The 19,439-nt window shown below is 53.9% G+C and overlaps 6 protein-coding genes across 6 annotated transcripts; 3 read left to right on the forward strand and 3 right to left on the reverse strand.

Annotated features, from left to right (window-relative positions):
• Positions 1-385: 385 nt before the first annotated feature.
• On the reverse strand, positions 386-1,374 carry LOC131210883 (uncharacterized). The gene is made up of 2 exons (XM_058204193.1): positions 654-1,374; positions 386-540 (listed from the first exon to the last, which is right to left on the reverse strand). Exons 1-2 carry the CDS (start codon positions 1,183-1,185, stop codon positions 401-403), a joined length of 672 nt encoding a protein of 223 aa, XP_058060176.1. The 5' UTR covers positions 1,186-1,374; the 3' UTR covers positions 386-400.
• A 395-nt stretch (positions 1,375-1,769) lies between these two features.
• LOC131206920 (TBC1 domain family member 17) lies at positions 1,770-4,465 on the forward strand. Its single transcript, XM_058199520.1, has 3 exons — positions 1,770-2,110; positions 2,338-3,255; positions 3,319-4,465. The coding sequence occupies exons 1-3, from the start codon at positions 2,084-2,086 to the stop codon at positions 4,348-4,350; spliced, it is 1,977 nt and encodes a 658-aa protein (XP_058055503.1). The 5' UTR covers positions 1,770-2,083; the 3' UTR covers positions 4,351-4,465.
• Positions 4,430-5,587, reverse strand: LOC131206921 (KRR1 small subunit processome component homolog). The gene has a single exon (XM_058199521.1). The coding sequence runs from the start codon at positions 5,535-5,537 to the stop codon at positions 4,488-4,490; it is 1,050 nt and encodes a 349-aa protein (XP_058055504.1). The 5' UTR covers positions 5,538-5,587; the 3' UTR covers positions 4,430-4,487.
• A 293-nt stretch (positions 5,588-5,880) lies between these two features.
• LOC131209288 (NEDD8) lies at positions 5,881-6,561 on the forward strand. The gene is made up of 3 exons (XM_058202321.1): positions 5,881-6,012; positions 6,114-6,244; positions 6,316-6,561. Exons 1-3 carry the CDS (start codon positions 5,995-5,997, stop codon positions 6,401-6,403), a joined length of 237 nt encoding a protein of 78 aa, XP_058058304.1. The 5' UTR covers positions 5,881-5,994; the 3' UTR covers positions 6,404-6,561.
• Positions 6,562-6,780: 219 nt separating this feature from the next.
• Positions 6,781-9,614, forward strand: LOC131210358 (transport and Golgi organization protein 6). Its single transcript, XM_058203594.1, has 3 exons — positions 6,781-6,879; positions 6,937-9,233; positions 9,301-9,614. Exons 1-3 carry the CDS (start codon positions 6,822-6,824, stop codon positions 9,589-9,591), a joined length of 2,646 nt encoding a protein of 881 aa, XP_058059577.1. The 5' UTR covers positions 6,781-6,821; the 3' UTR covers positions 9,592-9,614.
• A 469-nt stretch (positions 9,615-10,083) lies between these two features.
• Positions 10,084-11,816, reverse strand: LOC131208025 (uncharacterized). The gene is made up of 4 exons (XM_058200668.1): positions 11,759-11,816; positions 11,422-11,668; positions 11,156-11,340; positions 10,084-11,081 (listed from the first exon to the last, which is right to left on the reverse strand). The coding sequence occupies exons 1-4, from the start codon at positions 11,814-11,816 to the stop codon at positions 10,141-10,143; spliced, it is 1,431 nt and encodes a 476-aa protein (XP_058056651.1). The 3' UTR covers positions 10,084-10,140.
• Positions 11,817-19,439: the final 7,623 nt, after the last annotated feature.

Genomic DNA, 19,439 nt, shown 5'->3' on the forward strand with positions numbered 1-19,439 from the left:
ACACGCTTAATCTCCATATAAATGAGCAGCCAACATCTCAAACATCAGCGACGCCGCGGCCACCAAACAACGGAGAGCATAAGCGAAAACGCGACTTGGGGCGAAAGGCCAACCAAAACGATAAAAATAACACCGAAACACGTCCATCGGCTTAACGGCTGTGCGGTGGCACAAGTGATCTGATTTTAATGATCTTCAGATCCGGATCTGGCCCCATGCTCCCAACCTACTTGGCTTGGCCTCTCCGTTACGTAAAGTCCCGCGCCGGCTGGCTCTTTGGTCGGCGTTTGGTGGTCACTAGCCACTCACGCGCCAGATGAAAGATTTCGCTCGCCCGACACACTCGAATAAAAACAGAAACATGGCTCTTTAAGCTTCATTAATTTATTCATAAATCTAATTAGTGAACACTTTCGTTTTTCAGTCGACTATGCTCGAGCCGGTGCCGGGCCGACACCTCCATGAAGGCGAGAAACTCTTCGTCCCATTCGGGTTCGTCTATCGATCGTCCGTCCGCCGTCCGTCCATTTGCTTCGATGGCTATTCGGGGGGGAAGAGAATCGAAAGATTTTCGCAAGACTTTATGCAATGCTGGCCCGGCCAAACCATTAACGCTCCGCTCCGCTCTAAGCCCCCTTTCACCGGCCGCTTACCGTTCCAATCGTCTGCACTTTCGTCTTCCGTATCGCCGTACGGATCGTCCTTGTCGGGATACTCTTCCTCCGAACCGCTCGTTGCGTCCGGACCTACGTAACGGCGGGTGGCCGGTGCGGCTGCCTGGCGCCTGAGGCGGGCATTCTCCGCTTTTAACTGCTGGGCGCACAACTTCCAGTAGTTCATCTGGTGCTTGCTGTGCCACTTCACTATCCGCTGGTATGCCCGGATCCACACGTTCTGTGCGTTCTTCAGTTGCACGTGTGAAGGTGCTGCGGGAGTGGCACAACGCGTGAAGCTGCGTTTTTGCGCCGACACGGAACCTGATGCCTGTGGAGGATCAATCGCCGCGGCCCCAGATTCTTCAGCACTCCGGTGATCTTTCGCACTCTGGAGTTCCGGTGTCGATACGCAGCAGAAGCGTTTCGCTGCGCGTGCATTCTTTTTGCGTTTGCACTTTCGTTTGTTGCGCGTACGAGTCCCTTTGATGCTGGACACGGTTTTATAGTCGAGCTCGGCGATGCGTTTCATATTCGGGCAGGGGGTTTATTCCGGTGCACCGTTGCCGAGTAGCTTTGGATGTTAGAAACAGCAGGCAGTGAACATATTACTTCGTCCTGCACCACGAAAACAAAATGAACAGAATATAAAAGATTTCAATTCACGATACTACGAGACCGTTTCACACTTAAACCAGACCGGATGGCCAAGCAGTTCCCGGAAAACAATAGTTTGTGTACGTTTGGCATAAAACATAATATGCTGCTCAGCTGACACCCATCATGCTCTGTTGTGCCCAGTGGTTGTGAAAAGCGTCGCCAGATTTTCTCATTCGCGTTCTGTGGAACATAATCAATTGCGATTTTCATACTGACGCTTCGATTTTCATTCGATCGTAAATAGTTTCGTGAGATTCTGAATATTGTCAATGCTTATTAACAATCTTACCTTTAAAGCAAAACTTACCCGATCGCATCAGACGCGTTTTATAGCACACTCAACCCTAACGTTTATAGCAACACCATAATATCGCACGGGCTGTCAAATCGGTTGCCAAAACATGACCAAAAATAAGCTCGCCACAAGACAACATAAAACAAGCAAAGCAAAGTTTCGCCAAAGTTTTGTTTTTGTTCACGACGAAAGACGATCGCAGATGGATCATTGTTTACCGTTTGCTTTCGGTTGCATCAACGAACAGCCAATGACGAAGGATTCTAACGGTGGGCAAATGTAACTTGTTTGCTCATACGTTGGACACCAAACTGGGGACAGGAAATCCTCGAGACCAAAGTGAAAAGTGTCGAAACCTACATTAATTCGGACAACGCAATTTTCACGGTGCGGCCGTAGTGTAAAGTGATTCATTGAGTGTGATTTTCAGCTACCCTGCCCGAGCTTTAACAGCCACATACCACAGACAACGATAATGGACATCGACAGTAGCGGAATCGAGGTAATTGACGGCTGACTCAACAATCGCAATATGTTGTGTGATAAAGAGTGGGAACGGAAACGAACACACTCACACACACTTACAGTACGGTGACCTTTCTGTGGCCGTGGGGTCTGTCTCAAGCTGTCCTTCGAAAGTGACGGCAATTTTCACCTCCATTGGCCGGATGCTAACGTTGCCTACTTTTTACTATTTTTGCACGCCTTTGCCGCACGCCTACTGTGCAGGAAAAGTACATACAGAACGGCGTGCTGCTGAAGAAAGTGACCGCCAGCTACATTTCGTTGCTCAACGCCGAGGGAATCCTCACATTCGGCAAGTGTACCAAAACGGACCTGCACGTGTTCGAATGGAAGCCCGAAACATGCGATGTGACCGACTCCGAGAGCCTCGAAAGCGGCTGGTCACTGGTGGATCCCATCTCCCGGCAATCGTCGCCACTGCAACCGCCACAGCCTTCTTCGTTGCCGGGCACCATCAGCTCGCCAGCGAACGATCGGGCCAGCAGTGAGGAACCGGCGACCGGCACCACGAAAGCCAAACTGTCCATCCGGGTGTTTTTGCGCGATCTGAAGGGGCTCGAAGCGCACAAGGACGAGCTGAGGTTCTACAGCACGGACCAGTTGCTGCACAGTGTCTATCTGTTTCGCCAAACATCGACCACGGTTTTGCTGCAGCTGCTGGAACGGTGTCGATGCGTGCGGAAAAGCACTCACCGGAAGAACTTTTACCGCTGCATCGACGATCCCGATCAGGATAAGTTGCAAAAGTCCTTTTCCGAGCTCAACATCGCGGACATACGTGCCCGTTCGATACCGCGGCCGTACATGAACATGCTCTCGAAGCTGGTCCACGTTCAGCTGCCAATGCACAGACCCGGCGCACAGGTTGCACCAGGCGACGAGATTCGGTTGAGGAACCTGATTGCCAACAGCGAACCGGACGCGGATGAAGCCGACGCCCGGCATGATACGCTGACGGATCCAATCCAGGAGCACACCAGCGTGCCAGAAAGTCGTAAGCTTGCCCCGAGGCCACCGGTTCACCGGGGTCTGCCCCTGGATGCTGGCACGTGGGAAGAAGTCAAGTGCCCCAACGGGTCCATTTTCGATCCGGAGCGTGTGAAAGAAATCATATTCCGCGGGGTAGGTACAACGTCCGTTTGGCGTTCCATTTGACACAGCCTAATTTTAACGATCGATTGACAGGGCATTAAGCCGGATATCCGGGCCGAGGTTTGGAAATACCTGTTGGGTCTGGACTGCTGGGAACACACGGCCCAGCAACGGGACGAGCGGCGTGCCAACAAAACGCAGGAATACTTCCAGATGAAGCTTCAGTGGCTCACCATCACCCCGACGCAGGAGCACAACTTTTCCGGGTATCGCGAGCGCAAGTGCCAGATCGAAAAGGACGTCAAGCGTACCGATCGCACGTACGAGTTTTTCGCCGGCGACGACAACCCGAATCTGACCAAACTGCAGGACATCCTTATGACGTACGTTATGTACAACTTTGATCTGGGCTACGTGCAGGGCATGAGCGACCTGCTGGCCCCGATTCTCAGCCTGGTGCAGAACGAAGCGGAAAGCTTCTGGTGCTTCGTGGGCTTTATGCACAAAGTGTTTGCCAATTTCGACATCGATCAGAAGGGCATGAAGCAGCAGCTGGAGTATCTTCGCGTGTTGCTCGCGTTCGTCAACGAGCGCCTGTTCAACTACATGCGCGAGAATCAGTCGGAGAACATGTACTTTTGCTTCCGCTGGCTGCTGGTGTGGTTCAAGCGCGAGTTCTCAAATGCCGACATCATGCAACTGTGGGAGGTACTCTGGACGGGGCTGCCCTGTCCGAACTTTCACATCTTCGTGTGCGTCGCCATACTGGACCAGGAGATGGACGTGTTCATCGACGGGCAGTTTAGCTTCACCGAAATCCTGAAACACGTCAACGAACTGTCGGGCAACCTAAACCTAGCGGCCGTCCTCGAGCAAGCCGAAAGCATTTACCTGCAGGTCAAGCATTCGCTCGAGTCGTCCAAGGAACCGCACAATGAGCTGCGCAAAATTATCGGCGAAGAGGTCACGCCGGACAATGCAAACGGTGCCAACAGTACCGACGACGATGACGACGACGATAGCTGCATGTCGATCGTGAACGAGCGATCGGCGGAGGAAAAAGAAATTCTCCAACGCAAGCTCGACGAGGCGTGCGATCTGTCGTTGAGTTACATGTTTTTCTAAAGGTGCCCGACCGACGGTGGCCGGCGGAAACGATTTAAAGTCACCAGCATCACACAAGCAGCTGTATTACGAATGCGAATGTACATTGAATGGTTTATTAAACTTTGTTGGACTTTCCTAAACACCTCTGGGGCTCATCACTTCGTCTTCCCGACCCTTTTATTGGCTCGAGCTATTTTCCCTTTCAGCGTTTTTACGTCAATCTTCTCGGTCTTCTGGCCACCCTTCGGTTCCTTCCGGGACGGTTCCTCCGGTGCCACGAAATCTCGCTCACGGCGTCGCTTCTGGGCCGACACATTGCGCTTCTCCTTCGCCGCCAGTTCTTGCGTCTTTCGGGCACTCTTCTGCTCGTCCGTGAGGAAGTACTCGCCCGAGGCAAGCTGTTTGTCCACCTTGCTCTCCAGCAGCGGCGGCGGGAACGGTGTGTATTCACCCTTCTTCTTGACCACCTTCGGTTTGGCGCGTTTCGATGTGTTCTTCGACTGGAAGCGGGGCAGAAAGCGTTCCCAGTTTTCCTCGCGCAAGTTCTCGTCCTTCATCAGTTCCCGTTTGATCATCAGCGCCTTGATGTTGTAGATGGGATGAATGTTTTTCATCGTCTCCTCGACCACCTTCCGCACGCACTGGAGACCCTTGTAGGGCCCGATCGCCGACACGGTTGCCCCCTGCACCAACACGTAGCAGTTGGTCAGCAGCTCGAGCGACTTGAGTGTGCAACCGTTAGGGCCGATCAGTCGACTTCGGCGCTTCACGAATTTGTCCTTGTTGCGCACGAGGTTCTTAATTTTGATAATATCGCAGCTTATCTCGTCCTCGAGCACTTTGACCGCCTGCTCGTACGGTACCGACCGGGACAGCAGTTTGATCAGATCACGCGCCTTCAGAATGATGAAGGGGTCCCACGTTTTGCGCGTCGTTCTCACCGTCATGTTGCCGACGATCAAATCTAGGTCCGCTTTGATGTGGTGCGCCGTAAGTGCCTTCTCGACCAGGGGCCAACATTCTTTGACGTACTTTTCCCGATACTTTGGAAACAGACACGAAAAGGAGCTCTCTTCCAGCAGCCCGTTCGGGTTGTCGGAGGGCTTGAATTCGGGAATTTTCAACAGCCACGCATTTTCCACTGGCCCATTGAAGTGTGCCACATTTCCGGCCTGATCTCCTGCGTCCGACTCCGAGTCACTCATGTCCGTGCTTGGTTTTAATAGATTTGGGATGTTTTCCAGAACTAACACACGTTGTTGACCGATCGTTTATGTTTACTTTTTCGGCTGCCTTTTGACAGTTCCATCGCCCTTAGGCGACGAGCCTGAAAGCAAAGCTAATTTATACTTGGGGCTTAAAACACAACTAACGCAATTGAAAGGATCATTGGGCATGAATATTTATGAAAATAATTACAAACAGGAAACCAACAAAAATATCTTTGCTTTGTTTGTTCCACCATTCGCGATTAGCCGTGCTGTTCGTTCCCAAAGGCATGCTGTCAGACTGGGCCGATGACGAGAACTGACAGCAGAATCAAGTGCATCATTTCCGAACCGAAGCAAGCTTCCGACCGACAAAGGAGCCCGAGATAGTACGGAAGTGCGCCAGAGTTTGTTTTTCGTTTCCGTTCCATATCTCGCAAAACTTTCCGCAGCCATGTTGATCAAAGTGAAGGTAATTTGGCTGCTCCCGGCGCAGATGGTGTTCATGCTAATGCTTTTCACTTGTACTTCCCGCTATGCTGGGGGCTTGGCACTCTCCCTGCCACCCGGAAGACCCTGACCGGCAAGGAGATTGAAATTGACATTGAACCCACGGACAAAGTGGACCGAATCAAGGAGCGGGTGGAGGAGAAGGAAGGCATTCCTCCTCAGCAGCAGCGTTTGATTTTCTCCGGAAAACAAATGTAAGTGTTCGCCCCGCAGTTGGAGCGCATACGCTCAAGCAGTTCACTGTCTCACTTGGGTCCCGTTTTAGGAACGACGATAAAACCGCACAGGACTACAAGGTGCAAGGAGGGTCCGTGTTGCATCTGGTGTTGGCATTACGCGGTGGTTTGTTTTAAGGCGGTGCGAATACGAAGCGTGATTCTTGGTCGCGGAATCCGTCGCGCGCACGCTGGTTGAACGATGAGCGGGATTGGCCCGAACCATGTCTCCGTTTTGCTTTAAATTATTAATTTGATATTGTATCGGAAAATAAACTCATGGAGTGACGCATGAATTTGCAGCCTGTTTTTATTCCGTCCGGAGTTGTTTGGCCCCTCCGGACTGGTAGAATGATTCTGCGAAATGTCGTACGTTGCCAAAACATCTTAGTACGCGGGTCAATAAGATGTGATTTTTAATCGGTGGGGCATTTTTCAACATGAAATATTTCACGCGTTTATTGTGCCTGTCAAATGCCGGGTTTGTTTACATCGAACCAACCGGCGGGTTGTGAACCAACGATTCCTACGGTGTTCGATAGTGGCCGCTTTAGACATGGATGCTGCGGAACTGTGTAAAGTGCTGGTGAACACGGCAGCTCTGCAGCCCAAAGGTTCGAATTCGCATTAGCGGCTCAGTCATCGTGTTAACCCATTTGAATCATCTTCAGAAACAACACTCCAAACGCTTTCGGATTGCTTGAAACCGGTGCTTGGTCATCCGCTTCCGCCGGCTGTATCCAGTTCCGATGTGATGTGGCAAACCTCCTACCGGTATCTGGCCGTGCTGACAGAGTTTTCTAATACCGGCCTTATTGAACGACAAGAAGCTGGCCCCTCGGAAAGAGAGGAAGTGATAAACTTGCAAAACCTATCCCACTTTATTGCCACAACCGAACTCGTACGCCAGTTTACCCTCCACCTGTATCTTCCCCGCGAACTGCGAGGGTTGTCCACGTGCGAGGCCCAACTGATGGCGATAGTGGACGACAGAGAGTGCGCCCGCCGACTAGCGTACTGCGTGGCACAGTACGGCCAGCTGTTCCAGAGGAAGATGTTGGCCTATCATCCACGGATGGCGGAGTGTGCAATGGATTTTTTGGCCGGTGCGTACCATCTTGATCCGGTGGCATCGGCCAAAACTCGGTTGGATCTTTTCCCGGCCGAACTAGTGTTCCGCTGTTTACTCACAATGAAGGGCACATTTGGAGTATCGCCCGACCTTTCAATGACACTGCACCGCGATCTGCTGCAGATGACGGGAACGGAAGGAGGATTTGCCAGTCTGTGCCGCACGCTACTCACGATCGGGGAATCGAAGGAAGGGACACCGTCGTGGCGTAAGGCTGAAGTGATTGCTAAAATCGTTGCAAGCCGTGGCCACACGAAACAATTCTACCGCCAGGTGCTATCCGACTGTTTGGCGTTCTACCGATGGGCTTCCAACGACGGGACAGACGACGCCCGGATATACGCGGGAACGTGCATCGAGTGCCTTAAACGGTTCTATTCCTTGCCTGCCGCATACCGCGAGCTACAGGAGCGCATTGAGGCGCACTTTTTCGGACGCTTCGACGAGTTGATAATCCCCCCGGAACTCGTCACCGGTTATGTGTTGTGTGACCGGAACAGACTACTATCTACCCTTCACGATTGTAGCATGGCGTTCAGTGGATCCAGTCTCAGTTCCCTACCGTCGGTGATGCTGGTCCCCTACATTGCGTTGTTTACGAGGCTCTACGCACTCCTGCCCACGAGTGCGGACGAACGCAACTACTTGCAGAGCATGACCATATTCTGCCTCGCCAATCGGACCAAGGATGAACTGAGGCACGTACTGATCGATGCTATTTCCGGTTCTACCGAAGACAAATCGATGAAACACCTCCATCCTCGAATCGTGGTGAAAACCCTAGAAGAGAACGAATCAAACTATAGCCTCGTTATGGGCCCTTCCCGTGAATCAGAGGGCGAGAACCTGCTTCCGGTGCTGATAGAGATGTTGAAGTCCTCGGATCGGAATCTTTTGCTTTACGACACATTTCTTATTCTGCTGAAGGAACTTATGATCATTTCGAGCAGCGATCGGTCACCGCACGACGATGATAGCCTCGTCGATGAGCCGGAGGTGATGATCTACAAACGGTTCCACCGAAAGTACGCCATCATTCAGTCCCTGATGGAACTGATCAGTCACAAACACTTCCACGCCCAGCTCTACGACAATCCGAGCGAAGTGATCGATGTGCTAAAAGCATCCATTTCGCAAGCAATCGAAACCGCACAGACCCCCCAAAGGTCCGATTCGATAGAGATTATAGTTTCAATCTTCCAGGAATTTCTAACGCGAACCCGCCACTTGAAGGAAGTGGACCGAATTGTGTGTCTCCTGCAACGCTACCGAACCTCCGGATGCTGCTCCGTTGAGCTGGCAGCCCGAATAGAACTGCTTTGCAGTCGTCCGACGCCGGACGACGACGATGGGGTGACGCCGTATCGCAACGCCTTTAGTCTGTGCTCCGATGCGGAACCGTACTGTAAGGTGTACGGGACGACGCTCTTTCTGAAGCTGCTGAAAGAACGGGACCAAGAAACGGTCGCCCAGCGTCACACCGTACTGATACTGGCTCTGGCAAATCTTCGTAGCGATGAGAGTTATGCGTTTCTCAATTCCGTGCGCCTATTGGTCGGCCTTTGCGACGTGCTCGAAGCGGAAGTGATCGACGCGCTGGTGAAGGAGTATCTGAACGAAGGCAACGACACCGACTACCGCTTAAAGGTCGGTGAGGCCACCGTGAAGACGGTGGAAACGCTCGGTCCTCTCACGATACGCTATCGGGACGCACTGTTAAACTGTTTTCTGACCGGCACGCGCCACACGCTGAATGAGTTTCGAACGTCAAGCCTCGCGAACGTTGGCGCCATTTGCCGAATTCTTTCGTATCAAGTGCACACCTTTTTCTACGAGGTAAGTTCGGGATCTGTCGGTCGCTGGACAAACGATCTCAATCCTCCCGTTTCCTTTTCCATCGTAGCTCTTCATGATTTTAAGTGCGATCGTTCAGACGGACCAGTATCTTCCGGCACGGCGTGCCGCAATGCTTGTGTTGGCGCAGCTGATCGAAGGAATGGATGGGCTGATGGATTTCCAAGAGTACTTGCTACTGATCTACCGATTCCTCAAGCACGTGATAGCCACGGATAAGGACGACATTACGAAAGTACAGGCAGCCGTGGCGCTCGATCATCTGAAGTCGAAAACGAAAGACTTTCTCACCATCAATCCGCAGGATCTGGAGCAGCGAATGTTTGGGCGGGTCATCTGAAGGGTTGGACCACTTTCTTTTATCAATGGGATTAAAATCTTTATTAAAGACAGCGTCTCTCGCTCTTTCTTTCTCTCTCTGTGTCTCCCGTATCTCGTACGCTTAAGGTTAAAAAGAAGGATTAATTAGACCGTGTGGCCTCGCCAGAGTACCACCACCCATCTCTTTTGTCTGCTACGCTAAAAAAGGTTCGTCGTTTGTCTTCACCGGATCGACGGAAGAGAACGTTTCTATGCTAAGTCATTTTCGCACAATGAAACTAGCCACCTTGCGGCCGGCGCCCGCCAACCGCGGACACAGCGCATCGGAGTGTCGGAGTCGCAGCTTCAAAGGAAACAAAACAGCATAGAGGGCCCGTCGCCACTGGGGCGTGTTAATGCTATCGGTTCTGGAATCGGCTTTTTCCGACGTTCTCGTTGGGTTTTTATCGTTAAAAAAAAGGTTACTTAACAAACTAATTGCAGTCACAGGTGTCGCTATTCCAGTGGATGATTCTAATCTTAAGGAGGAGTTTGGAAGAATTGCTACGCTCGTTCGCTCTCTCTCTGTCTACATCGTGACCGCGGCGGCCCTGCGTTCCGAAGCGGTCCGCTCCATCTGCTGGTGCTGGTGGATCATGCGTTGTTTCTTAAACTCTCGCTGCAGCAGATACACGAGGGCACCCACCAGTATCACCGCCAAACAGGCGGTGATCAGCAACCCCGAGCCATCGAAAACACCGGACGCGCCGCCACCCGACGATCGTCGCTGTGAGCTGGCCGCAGTCGAGTCGACGGTCGGCACCGGATGCCGCTGTTCGTACTCGTCCAACTCATCGATCAAACCCACGCCTTCGTCCGTACTTTGATCTTGTCCGTTGAAAAGGCGCGCAAACTTGACGTCCCTCTCGGAGGCTTTTGTTGGCGCGATCGCCGGCATCGGATGGTTGGAGTCTCGTTCTGCGGCCGTCGTTGGCACCGCTCCGCTTTCCGTAACCACCGGTGGCAGTTCTCGCACAACCGCCGGCACGCCCGGTTCGTCCTCGACCGGAAGATCATCATCATCTGCGGCACCGACACCTTTCAGCACGAGGCCACTTTTGCCGATCATATTGAACTGTCGCACACGGGCATTCCGGCCGTTGGCGGGCCACCATTCGGACGTCGGAACCGGAGCGGCTCCACCCTTCCCGGGCAGCGCCAACCGTGCCCGAACCGTGAGCGTGTCCGGCTGGAAGGTGCACACGACCACGAACCGGCGCGTACTGTGCGTCAGGATGCCCAGGTTCTCCTGCACCGTGATGTACGTTTCGACCGTCAGGTCCCGGGTGCTCACCTTGCTGCCACACTTTTCGTGATCGATCCGCATCATGTACGACTCCTGGGGACTGCGAGCATCGCCCTGCACGCCACAGTTACCGTTCTCGGCCGCGATCCGCCCGCCAAAGTAGGGGCCCGTTTCGACCTCAATCTCCGACGCGTCCGGCAGGCACTGGGTGGCGTGTGCTGAAACTGCGCCACGAAGGCAAACAAAGGGGAATTACAACTCGCCCGACCAGCGGATTGGCGGCCCGACCGTCACTTACATCCCTTCGTCGGTATGACGATCGTCTGACCCTGATTGATTTCGTTGCCCTCCGGCGGGCCAGCAGCGGCCAGCGGCTCCTCGACTCGCTGTTGCGCACCTGCGCCGGCCAGCGGCTTCACGTGGAACGAGTATTTCGTGGCCATGCGTAAATTTTTCACCAACAGCGAGTACTGCTTGCCATTGCTGCGAAACAAAGTGGAGCGCAGAGTGAGGTTACATCTTCGCGATCCTCACCGGTCGGTTGCGCCGCACGCCGCGCCTTACCTTTGGTCGTCCTCCGAGTCGTCCTTCACCGTCTTGGAGCGGCAACGGTGGGGGCCCCAGTTTTGTAGCTCGCAGTAGAACACGGTAAACGATCGTGCGCCTCGCTCGGTGGGCCCAGCGGCCGTGGATTTTTTCGCTCCCCGGCCTCCTCTCATCGCCGGCACACGGCGCACCTGCTCCGCGCTCTCCACCTCCCAGGTCAGGTTGACGGACTTGTAGTCCGGTTCGCCGGCCAGCGATCGTATTTCTGTCGGGCAGACAAAGCAGAGAGCAGAGAATTAAACTACTTACATACTAATTGGAACACGAAACCCGCGATCTGTTTATGGTGGCTCACTTCGGGCGGGCACATTAGGGATTTTTGCGGTCCACTTGCTGGCCCATAGCCGGCCCATTTCCACTGCGGCCGGAAAACGGGTCGCACGTCGCAGTATTGTTTCGTGAAGTTTTGCCAGTTGTTGTTTCTATTAACTTTCTACGCGTGGCCATTGTTCCTGCGTGTGTCATAAATGTTTGATTGCACACGGCCTCCGGCCCCGGAGCCGGAACAAGTTTTTGAATCCGATTAGATCACTCCGAAGACGCCGGAGTTCGGAAACTTTCTACCAATGCGCGCGGAGAAACCCCGAACCCCGAACCCCGACCGACCGAAAGGCCATCTTCTGGGTGCCGCCGAAGGCCACGTCCGTCTGGGACGTCACTAATGAGTGATGCTCGGGGCACCGTGAGGCAGGTTCAAGCCAAAGGCTCACGGAGGAGGTTAGCCTAACTACTCTCTTCTCCACATGCACACTAAATTATCCGCGTCCGAGAAAGTGGCAACTGGTTTTCGTGGGCAACGTGGGCACCGGGGGAAAAATCAAAACGGGGTTGATCGCCGTTGACCCCCGCCGCTGCGCCCGATCGGTGACTTACGGCTCTTCTGGCGAGTGGTGCGCTCCGATGATCCGTTCGCACGGTACTCCGTGGGCCACTCCGGGTAAGAAATGCAAAACACAGGCACAGTTACAGCCGTACGTGGGGAAGCGAAACCCCGCAAACCCAGCCCAAATTAGGCCCCATCATTTTGAACGGTTTCTTAAATGGAGGTTCCCGCTACGAGGCCGTTCTCTGCCAGGAGTCGAAATTCTGAATGCCCCGGTTGGGCGCCGGGGCAATGGCCACCGCGGCTCTGAACTTGTTCAAATTGTCATCATTACCCGTACGCGCTCCCCCCCGTGGGGGCCACTTAGCATACTAACATACTTCCCGGTTCTCCGTCGAACTCGAGACTCCGTTACGTCCGGGACTCATTACACAACAAAAAGGTTCCCTTCGGGATGCTGAAGATCACTTTTTTTGCACTGGATTGGATTCCTTTTCCTCGAGCGAACCGATTTTTCATACAACACACTCGCGCACATTAAGGTTAATCAAGGTTGTCACGTCCGCCCGATCGGTGGGTACTTATGACCCAGATACCCCGGGTTTCGGTACTAAATTCCATTGCTTCACTCTCGCCATCCATCGCCACTGAAGATCGCCGTTTAGCGCTGGTTGGCTGGCCGGCGTAATGGTCGGCGCCATTTTTGGGGCTTGGGTAATTTTGCTTTTCCCACCGCACCGCGCCGCGCGATCGCGCCGGGCACTGATTAGATCAGGTGTTGATTGCCTTTCGGTCGCTCGTCACATTAGACCGTAGTTGGACCGGTAAACGGGGTAAACGGAAACCTTTCGGAACACGCCACGGCCTCGCTCGGGGGGCTTTTCTTGTCTTGGACGGAGAGATAGGCCACCGAGCAGCGCGCTTCTTGTACGTCAAATTTTACTAGAAAAAGGGGTTAGAAGGACGTGATCACGCGATGATGGATCGATCAAGCGCAAGCGGATGGCTACCGTGCTGGCCGACACGACACACCTTCGCGGGTTTCTCAGCGCGGGGCCATTTCCACCGTCCGGACCGTTTTTTTCCCCGAGTACCCCTTACAACCCGATGCTGTCTATTGTGATTACGCCCCTCACGGGTGCTTCGTGTCCGCGTTTTGATCCGCGCACCAAGCGAAGGCGCTGGCTGATAAAGCGAGATTGAACTTGTCCGACCTACTTCCGGGGCCGCAGCTGTGCCTCTGGAAAGAACGCCGCCCCCCGGGTGTTGGGAAAGAGCTAGGCCAAAGGTGAAATGTTAGCTGGCCACCGGCGGTTTGTTTGAAACCCTAGCACGTTTCGATGTTGTCCCTGAGTTGATGATCTTGATGAAACGGGCGCATCCCATCGTGATGCCGCCTTCGCCGTCCCTAATCTCGGTGACGAAAGGAGCAACAACCGGTGTGAACCCTTCGGAGGTTACCGTTGGTTTCCAAGCGTTGGATCGCGTTAACGATCGTTCGAAAACGCATTCTGTGGTTCAAATTAAAAATGCACCAACACCGCGTGTCCCGCTATCGCCATCTCGGAACGGTTCCCGTCATCCGATCTCGCGTTAGTAGGTTACAACCGAAGGCGGCGGCACTTTGACATTTCGTTCCCGACGCGTTCCCGTTCGAATTCACCGCCGGCGTGACGGCCGAATATTCAGGGCACGTAGAACCCGATCCCCGACCGGCTGACATCGGTCGGTCGGTCTGACACACTAGCGCTAGCGCTCGGACTGGTTCGGCAGGAACGACTCAATTAGTAACATTAACCTATATCCGAGCCACGCGTGCAGGCTCGCAGCCCCGCAGCATCCCGCCCGACCGGGACAGAGGCGGACACGAACACCACCACGCCGTTTATTCCAGTCCGGGCGGCAGCCAGCCTCAAACCGGTCACTAGACGGTGCCCCAGGGGAGGGACCCACAGAGAGAGAGAGAGAGAGAGAGAGGAGTGGGCCAGAGGTTAAAGGTTACTCTGAGGAACGGGATGAGTAAAATTGAGGTTGCGAGAGTGCATCTCATTATGCTACCGGCCCTGGGCCGAACCGAATGCCCGGACATCGGATTCGCACGCCAGGAAACAGTGTCGAAACTATTAATCAACGTCTGCGCAACGCGTCAAATCCAGGTGAACACGTAGCTCACGTTCGTCTGGCACGACTCGGCACGATCCCGGTGATCGTCGTCCCTATGGCTCCTGCCTCCCCGCCCGTTCGATTCGGATTCACTTTTTGGGGCGATCGATATGGGGCGACGCTCTAACCTCAATGGATGCATAATTTATGTGTCCATTGTGCTCCCCGGATAGTGAGACGGTCTCTCACGGTCCCGCCAGCGCCCGGTAGCATCGAATGTTACAGAAATGGGTGCACTGCAACCCACGTGCGGCATCGGCCGGTAATCGCAGCGTCCGCCATCATTGTCTATCACTAGGCCCAGGCCTTGTTTTCCCGCCCCGATCGCCGACCTACTGCACGCCCCGATCATCAACCCTCTTGCGCAAATAGACACATCGGGGGAAGAGCCCCATGTTGATGCAATCTGCTTGTACTCATAATTCATCCCGCGGGCGTCCAGAGACCCCACGGCGGTTTTTTTTTTGCACGCGCGCGCGAAAGCCTTCGCATGTCTCTACATGGCGCAGCGCCACATTGTTTCCGACCCTCCGAGCGCATTGTTTGATTAGGTGCATATTTTATGCGGTGGGATCATCCGACGGCACTCGTTATCGTCTGGCGTCTGCAGCCCACCACCGTGGAGTCATAAATTACAGGAAAAAACCCCCGTTTCGCCTCGCTCGCCTCTCGCGATCCCCCGGCGATCGCGATCATCAGCGGAGCCGTCGGTGTTACGGGCTGCGCCGTTCCGACGTATTCGCCTTTTTTTTGTTGTCTACATCATAAATATGAGACTGCTACCCATTTTTTTTTTGTTTTCGCTTCTGCCCAACATTTCGTCCATTTGCTTCACAGACCATTGCACTTGATATGCTAAATACGCAGCGCCGATCAGGATGGGCCCCACTGGCGGCGAGGCTTTCTCCAACCGATTACCAACGGAGGGGGGGCCTAATAGAGTTACAGTGGCCTAACCTTTCTACATTTATTCACGAGCAGACCCGTGTCTTATCGGCCCTCCCCTCCGCGGCCGGCAGAGGTGTTGATGTAATAAAACTAATGTCTACCGGCCTCTTCGCAATCGCGGGTGAGGAAGAATTAATTATGGTTCCCGAGCGGAACTCGGAATTAACCACAGGCCCGGGGGCCCCCGGGTGGACCACAAATTCAACCACAATTCATAAATAATGCAACAGAATGGGGTGGCGGCCCCGTGTCCGTCCGTAACGATGAGCAGGCCCAGCAGGCTCACCCATCCCGCCCGGGCTCGGCCTCTAATGACTGTTATAATGATGCACCGAAGCACCCCAGAATTCAGCGCCTTTTGCCCCCGGTGTGGCCGTGCCACTCGTGCCGTGTCCTGAATTTGATTACAGACCACAACGAAAAAGGGCCAGCCAGCACTAGCCGCCGGGTGATCGCTTCCGACCCAGTTCACTTTTCCTACCGGCCGACTGGCCACCGCGCACTGGTGTTCGACTGCAACAAACTGTAACAATCGGTGGCAGGAATCGGCAGTTAACGGCCAGCATCCGTTTCGCGCGCGTGTGACATGCACAACATTACGGACCGCGTTACGGAGCGTTTCAATCTCCGGTTCTCCGGTGGCCCCATCAAGGGTTTTGATTTTTAAACTGTCGTTTACTTGACTCGATTCTGGAAATTATAAACATTTAGTACAAATTTGCCGGGTTGTAAAGCCGGTGCCGGTGAATTGGGTCGAGAAGCTCCGTTCGATCACGTAGCTTGAAGGTTCACGGGGCTCTGTCGCCCTGATCGTCGCTTGCGTCGCGTGGCACACCCAAGGCACACGGGGTCTGGTCTGGCATCGGGTTGCTGGACGGATCGGGTGTTCCAATTTTAAAATGCCCGTCACACGCAAGCACCACAGGCCCAAGCGGGTCCCCTGGACTAGGACCAGCACGCAGGAGACGGCCCCGGGAGAAAGCGAAAAGCGGGCGCGATAACCGGGGCTGTGGCTCCAAGGCTGGACTCTGCTATAATTAATTGATGTATTATTTTGCACCACCCGGTTCCCGGTCCCGGTCCCGATCCCGGACCGAAGCCACCGAGCCCGTGGAGACGGTTAATCCGATCAAGAAAAGAAGGGTTGATTCCAGTTTCTCGAACTGGGGCCGGAGCCCGCTCTGTGTGCATGGGAGACGCATATTAATCTGCTACTTTCCGAACCGTTTCGGCCGAAAGGACGAAGGAGTACGTTTGTTACAATAACGGACCTGTAATGGACCTGTAAATTCGCGGAGACAAGAAAGAAACGCGGCTCGGTGGCTGCGAGAGAGACGCTTCACATTTGCGTCCTGGCCCCGTCGTCTCTAGCGTCGAACTTTCGAAGCACGCAACAGCAACAGCCGCGTTTCGCGCGTTTGGCAACACAAATCCATAACAGCATCGCATCTCGATATCCAGTTTTGTGCAGGGGGCCACCGATCCGAGCACCGCGTCTCTCGGCGATCCCCGGGCCCGGTTGACGCGCGACCAGTTTTGACTACGACGGACCCACCCGGCTGGCGACCAGTTCTTCTTGCGCTTGCGCTGCAGTTCCCGTGCGCAACATTCCACCGTGGCGCGGGCATCTTCTGGTTGAATTTTAATTAAAAATCCACCCCGTGATCGGCCGGATCCCCACCGGTGTCGGTGGGTCCGCCTAGCCTAGCCCATCAGATCGTAGCGTTCCAATGGGGGGGGCCCTTTTTAGCAGCGCGGATTGTAATGGATGCCGCCAGTCAGTCAGTCATTCCGAAGTCCCGCCACTACACGAATGCAACGGTGCGTACGATCGCCAGCCGCAACGATAGCGATCGTGTGTTCGTGTCCCGAAATTATTCAACCATTTTTCTTTTTTCAATCTGCCACCAGCGGCTTTTCTCGGGGGCCCCCACTGGACCCTGGGAGCCAGCGAGAAGAGGTCACGTTTCGATCGTCCATTTACCCTTGTGGTTTACGCGGTGTTCTCACATACGTGTTACAAATCGGCCACGATCGAAGGCGATGGTGAGGAAAGCTGACGCCCGAAAGCCCGAGAAAACCCCGCCGTGCAGTACAAATACGTTGAACTTGACGAAGTTTCCATCTTTCCATTTTCGTTCTCTCTGCGCCACCGGAGAGGCCCCGGTGTTAGACGAGGTCGGCCCACGGAGCGTCAGTTCCGGTCGTTGGCTAGAGGACGGCGTGTTCTAAGTTCGTTCTTCTTGGGCAGCGAGCGAAGCGTTGTTCTTTCGATCGGCTCCGTTGGTCAGGGCCCCCGGTGGCGAGCGTGAGCCTTGCGGCGAGATGGCACGGAATGCTGGCGAAACGTAATGAGGGAAAGAAACCCCGGGCACTCGTCCCGGCTAACGAAGCCATGTAGTCGGGCCGGTACTGTAATAAAATTATGCTCGGAGAAGTTTATTGCTTCAGTGCCTTGTTACCAGAAGCAGCCAGAAGCCACGAGATCGTGGCCTCCAGAGTGAGTGATCGACACATGCTTGAGTTGGTTCCCTTCGTGTGTGCGCTGTGCCGAGCACGGTAGCTGAGCTTTTGTCATCGGCCTCCATTTCGCGGATCGCACAAATCTCGGCCGACGTAATGTTCATCGCGAGGCACAGCGAAACAACTCACTTCTGAAACCATTAAGAAAGTGGCAATGATCCTCCATTCGCCGCACGCCACGGTCATTGGCACTTGGCCTTTTCGATGAAGAGCATCAGAGCATTGATTGTTGTTTTGCAATTATGGTGCCGAATTCGGGCCGACTAAACTCACGAGGGGCTTTAGAACCATTTAACTTTGCCCCCCTTTTTTCCGAAAAGCAATCGATCTCCCGGCTGCCTGCCCGGTTTCCCGGCACGAAATGAGGCCCTCATGGCCCACAACAATTTATCCCATTTCCGCGTTTATAAACAACGGAATGAGGTCCCATTAGTGAAGATTTCCGATTAAATGTGGCATACGCTATCCGGGCGATCCGACTTTGCTACGGTTTTGATCGGTTTTAATTATAAAACGAAATCTCCTCCTCCTCCCCGGCGGCCGATAAATGGTGAAACATGCGTTTCCAGTACCACCGCCCATACCGCCCCGGCGCAGCATTCACCACGTTTCACGCGGGCCACAAGACACGGTGGTGCCGTGAAGAAACGGAAAAAGATCGTGGGATGGTACCCGTGGTACCCAATTGCAGCGCACTTGCGATCGATCGATCGATCGGCCGACCGACGGATGATGCTGCACGGGCCCAAGAACATCGATCAACGACAGCGGCGATCTTTTACCGTTGATCGTTTACGTTTTCCGATTGTTAGTTTGAGGTTAATCAGAAAACGGAGCTTCTGAGCGGAGCCGTGAAACAAAGGCCAAAGCGAAACTCCCAAACTCCCAACGGTCCGGCCTCCCCACGGCCATGCACCCATGGAGCTGCGGTGGCGGCGGCCACGGAGATTGTTTGGTCACGATGTCCAATTTGTCGCTACCGTTGCAGGGACCACCCGACACACTACCGCCGCAGCCGGGCGCAGGCGAGATTATCCGAAAAAATCGAACCGAAAACCGTGATGATGCTGTTTCGTTCCCGCCCCGGGTGTCGCCGTGTGTCCCATTGGGAGTTGTGGAAAAGAAGGGCCCTGTATGCTCTGGTCGGGTTCAATGTTTAGCTAGAAAGCTACAAATCCAAAGCACTACAGGCTAAATTAATATTCTTCTTGACAGCGGCAGCGGCCATATTTGGGGGATGTGCATCAGTGCGAAACGTAAGCGGTCTTTAAGGTCGAATAGTTAGCCAGCAAAGGCAACAAGCAGAGTTGAGGTAAACATTCCCTAAATCCTGAACATTCTAAACCCAACAACCAAAGCAATCTGCGCCTGTCTTCATCTAGAAAAACGACGAAGATACGGTTCAACGCAGCCTACTACTACTGCGTTGTTCAGTAAGAGTTGCAGTTCAATAACAGTGGGCGCTGCTCGTAGCCTAAATTTATTTATCTGTCAATTTATTCTTTGTTCTTGGGCCATT

Source organism: Anopheles bellator, chromosome 2 (assembly GCF_943735745.2).
Source record: "Anopheles bellator chromosome 2, idAnoBellAS_SP24_06.2, whole genome shotgun sequence".
NCBI lineage: Eukaryota > Metazoa > Arthropoda > Insecta > Diptera > Culicidae > Anopheles > Anopheles bellator.

Excerpts from the sequence above, each read along its gene's own strand:
- LOC131210883 (XM_058204193.1), bottom strand. The coding sequence starts at position 1,185 with ATGAAACGCATCGCCGAGCTCGACTATAAAACCGTGTCCAGCATCAAA. Across the intron at positions 541-653 it reads AAGTGCAGACGATTGGAACG|CCATCGAAGCAAATGGACGG; the intron begins GTAAGCGGCCGG and ends CCCCCCGAATAG.
- LOC131206920 (XM_058199520.1), top strand. The coding sequence starts at position 2,084 with ATGGACATCGACAGTAGCGGAATCGAG. Across the intron at positions 2,111-2,337 it reads TCGACAGTAGCGGAATCGAG|GAAAAGTACATACAGAACGG; the intron begins GTAATTGACGGC and ends CCTACTGTGCAG. Across the intron at positions 3,256-3,318 it reads AAGAAATCATATTCCGCGGG|GGCATTAAGCCGGATATCCG; the intron begins GTAGGTACAACG and ends ATCGATTGACAG.
- LOC131206921 (XM_058199521.1), bottom strand. The coding sequence starts at position 5,537 with ATGAGTGACTCGGAGTCGGACGCAGGAGATCAGGCCGGAAATGTGGCA.
- LOC131209288 (XM_058202321.1), top strand. Across the intron at positions 6,245-6,315 it reads ATTTTCTCCGGAAAACAAAT|GAACGACGATAAAACCGCAC; the intron begins GTAAGTGTTCGC and ends GTCCCGTTTTAG.
- LOC131210358 (XM_058203594.1), top strand. The coding sequence starts at position 6,822 with ATGGATGCTGCGGAACTGTGTAAAGTGCTGGTGAACACGGCAGCTCTG. Across the intron at positions 6,880-6,936 it reads GGCAGCTCTGCAGCCCAAAG|AAACAACACTCCAAACGCTT; the intron begins GTTCGAATTCGC and ends AATCATCTTCAG. Across the intron at positions 9,234-9,300 it reads TGCACACCTTTTTCTACGAG|CTCTTCATGATTTTAAGTGC; the intron begins GTAAGTTCGGGA and ends TTTCCATCGTAG.
- LOC131208025 (XM_058200668.1), bottom strand. The coding sequence starts at position 11,816 with ATGGGCCGGCTATGGGCCAGCAAGTGGACCGCAAAAATCCCTAATGTG. Across the intron at positions 11,669-11,758 it reads CCCTAATGTGCCCGCCCGAA|AAATACGATCGCTGGCCGGC; the intron begins GTGAGCCACCAT and ends TCTGCCCGACAG. Across the intron at positions 11,341-11,421 it reads GACTCGGAGGACGACCAAAG|CAATGGCAAGCAGTACTCGC; the intron begins GTAAGGCGCGGC and ends TTTGTTTCGCAG.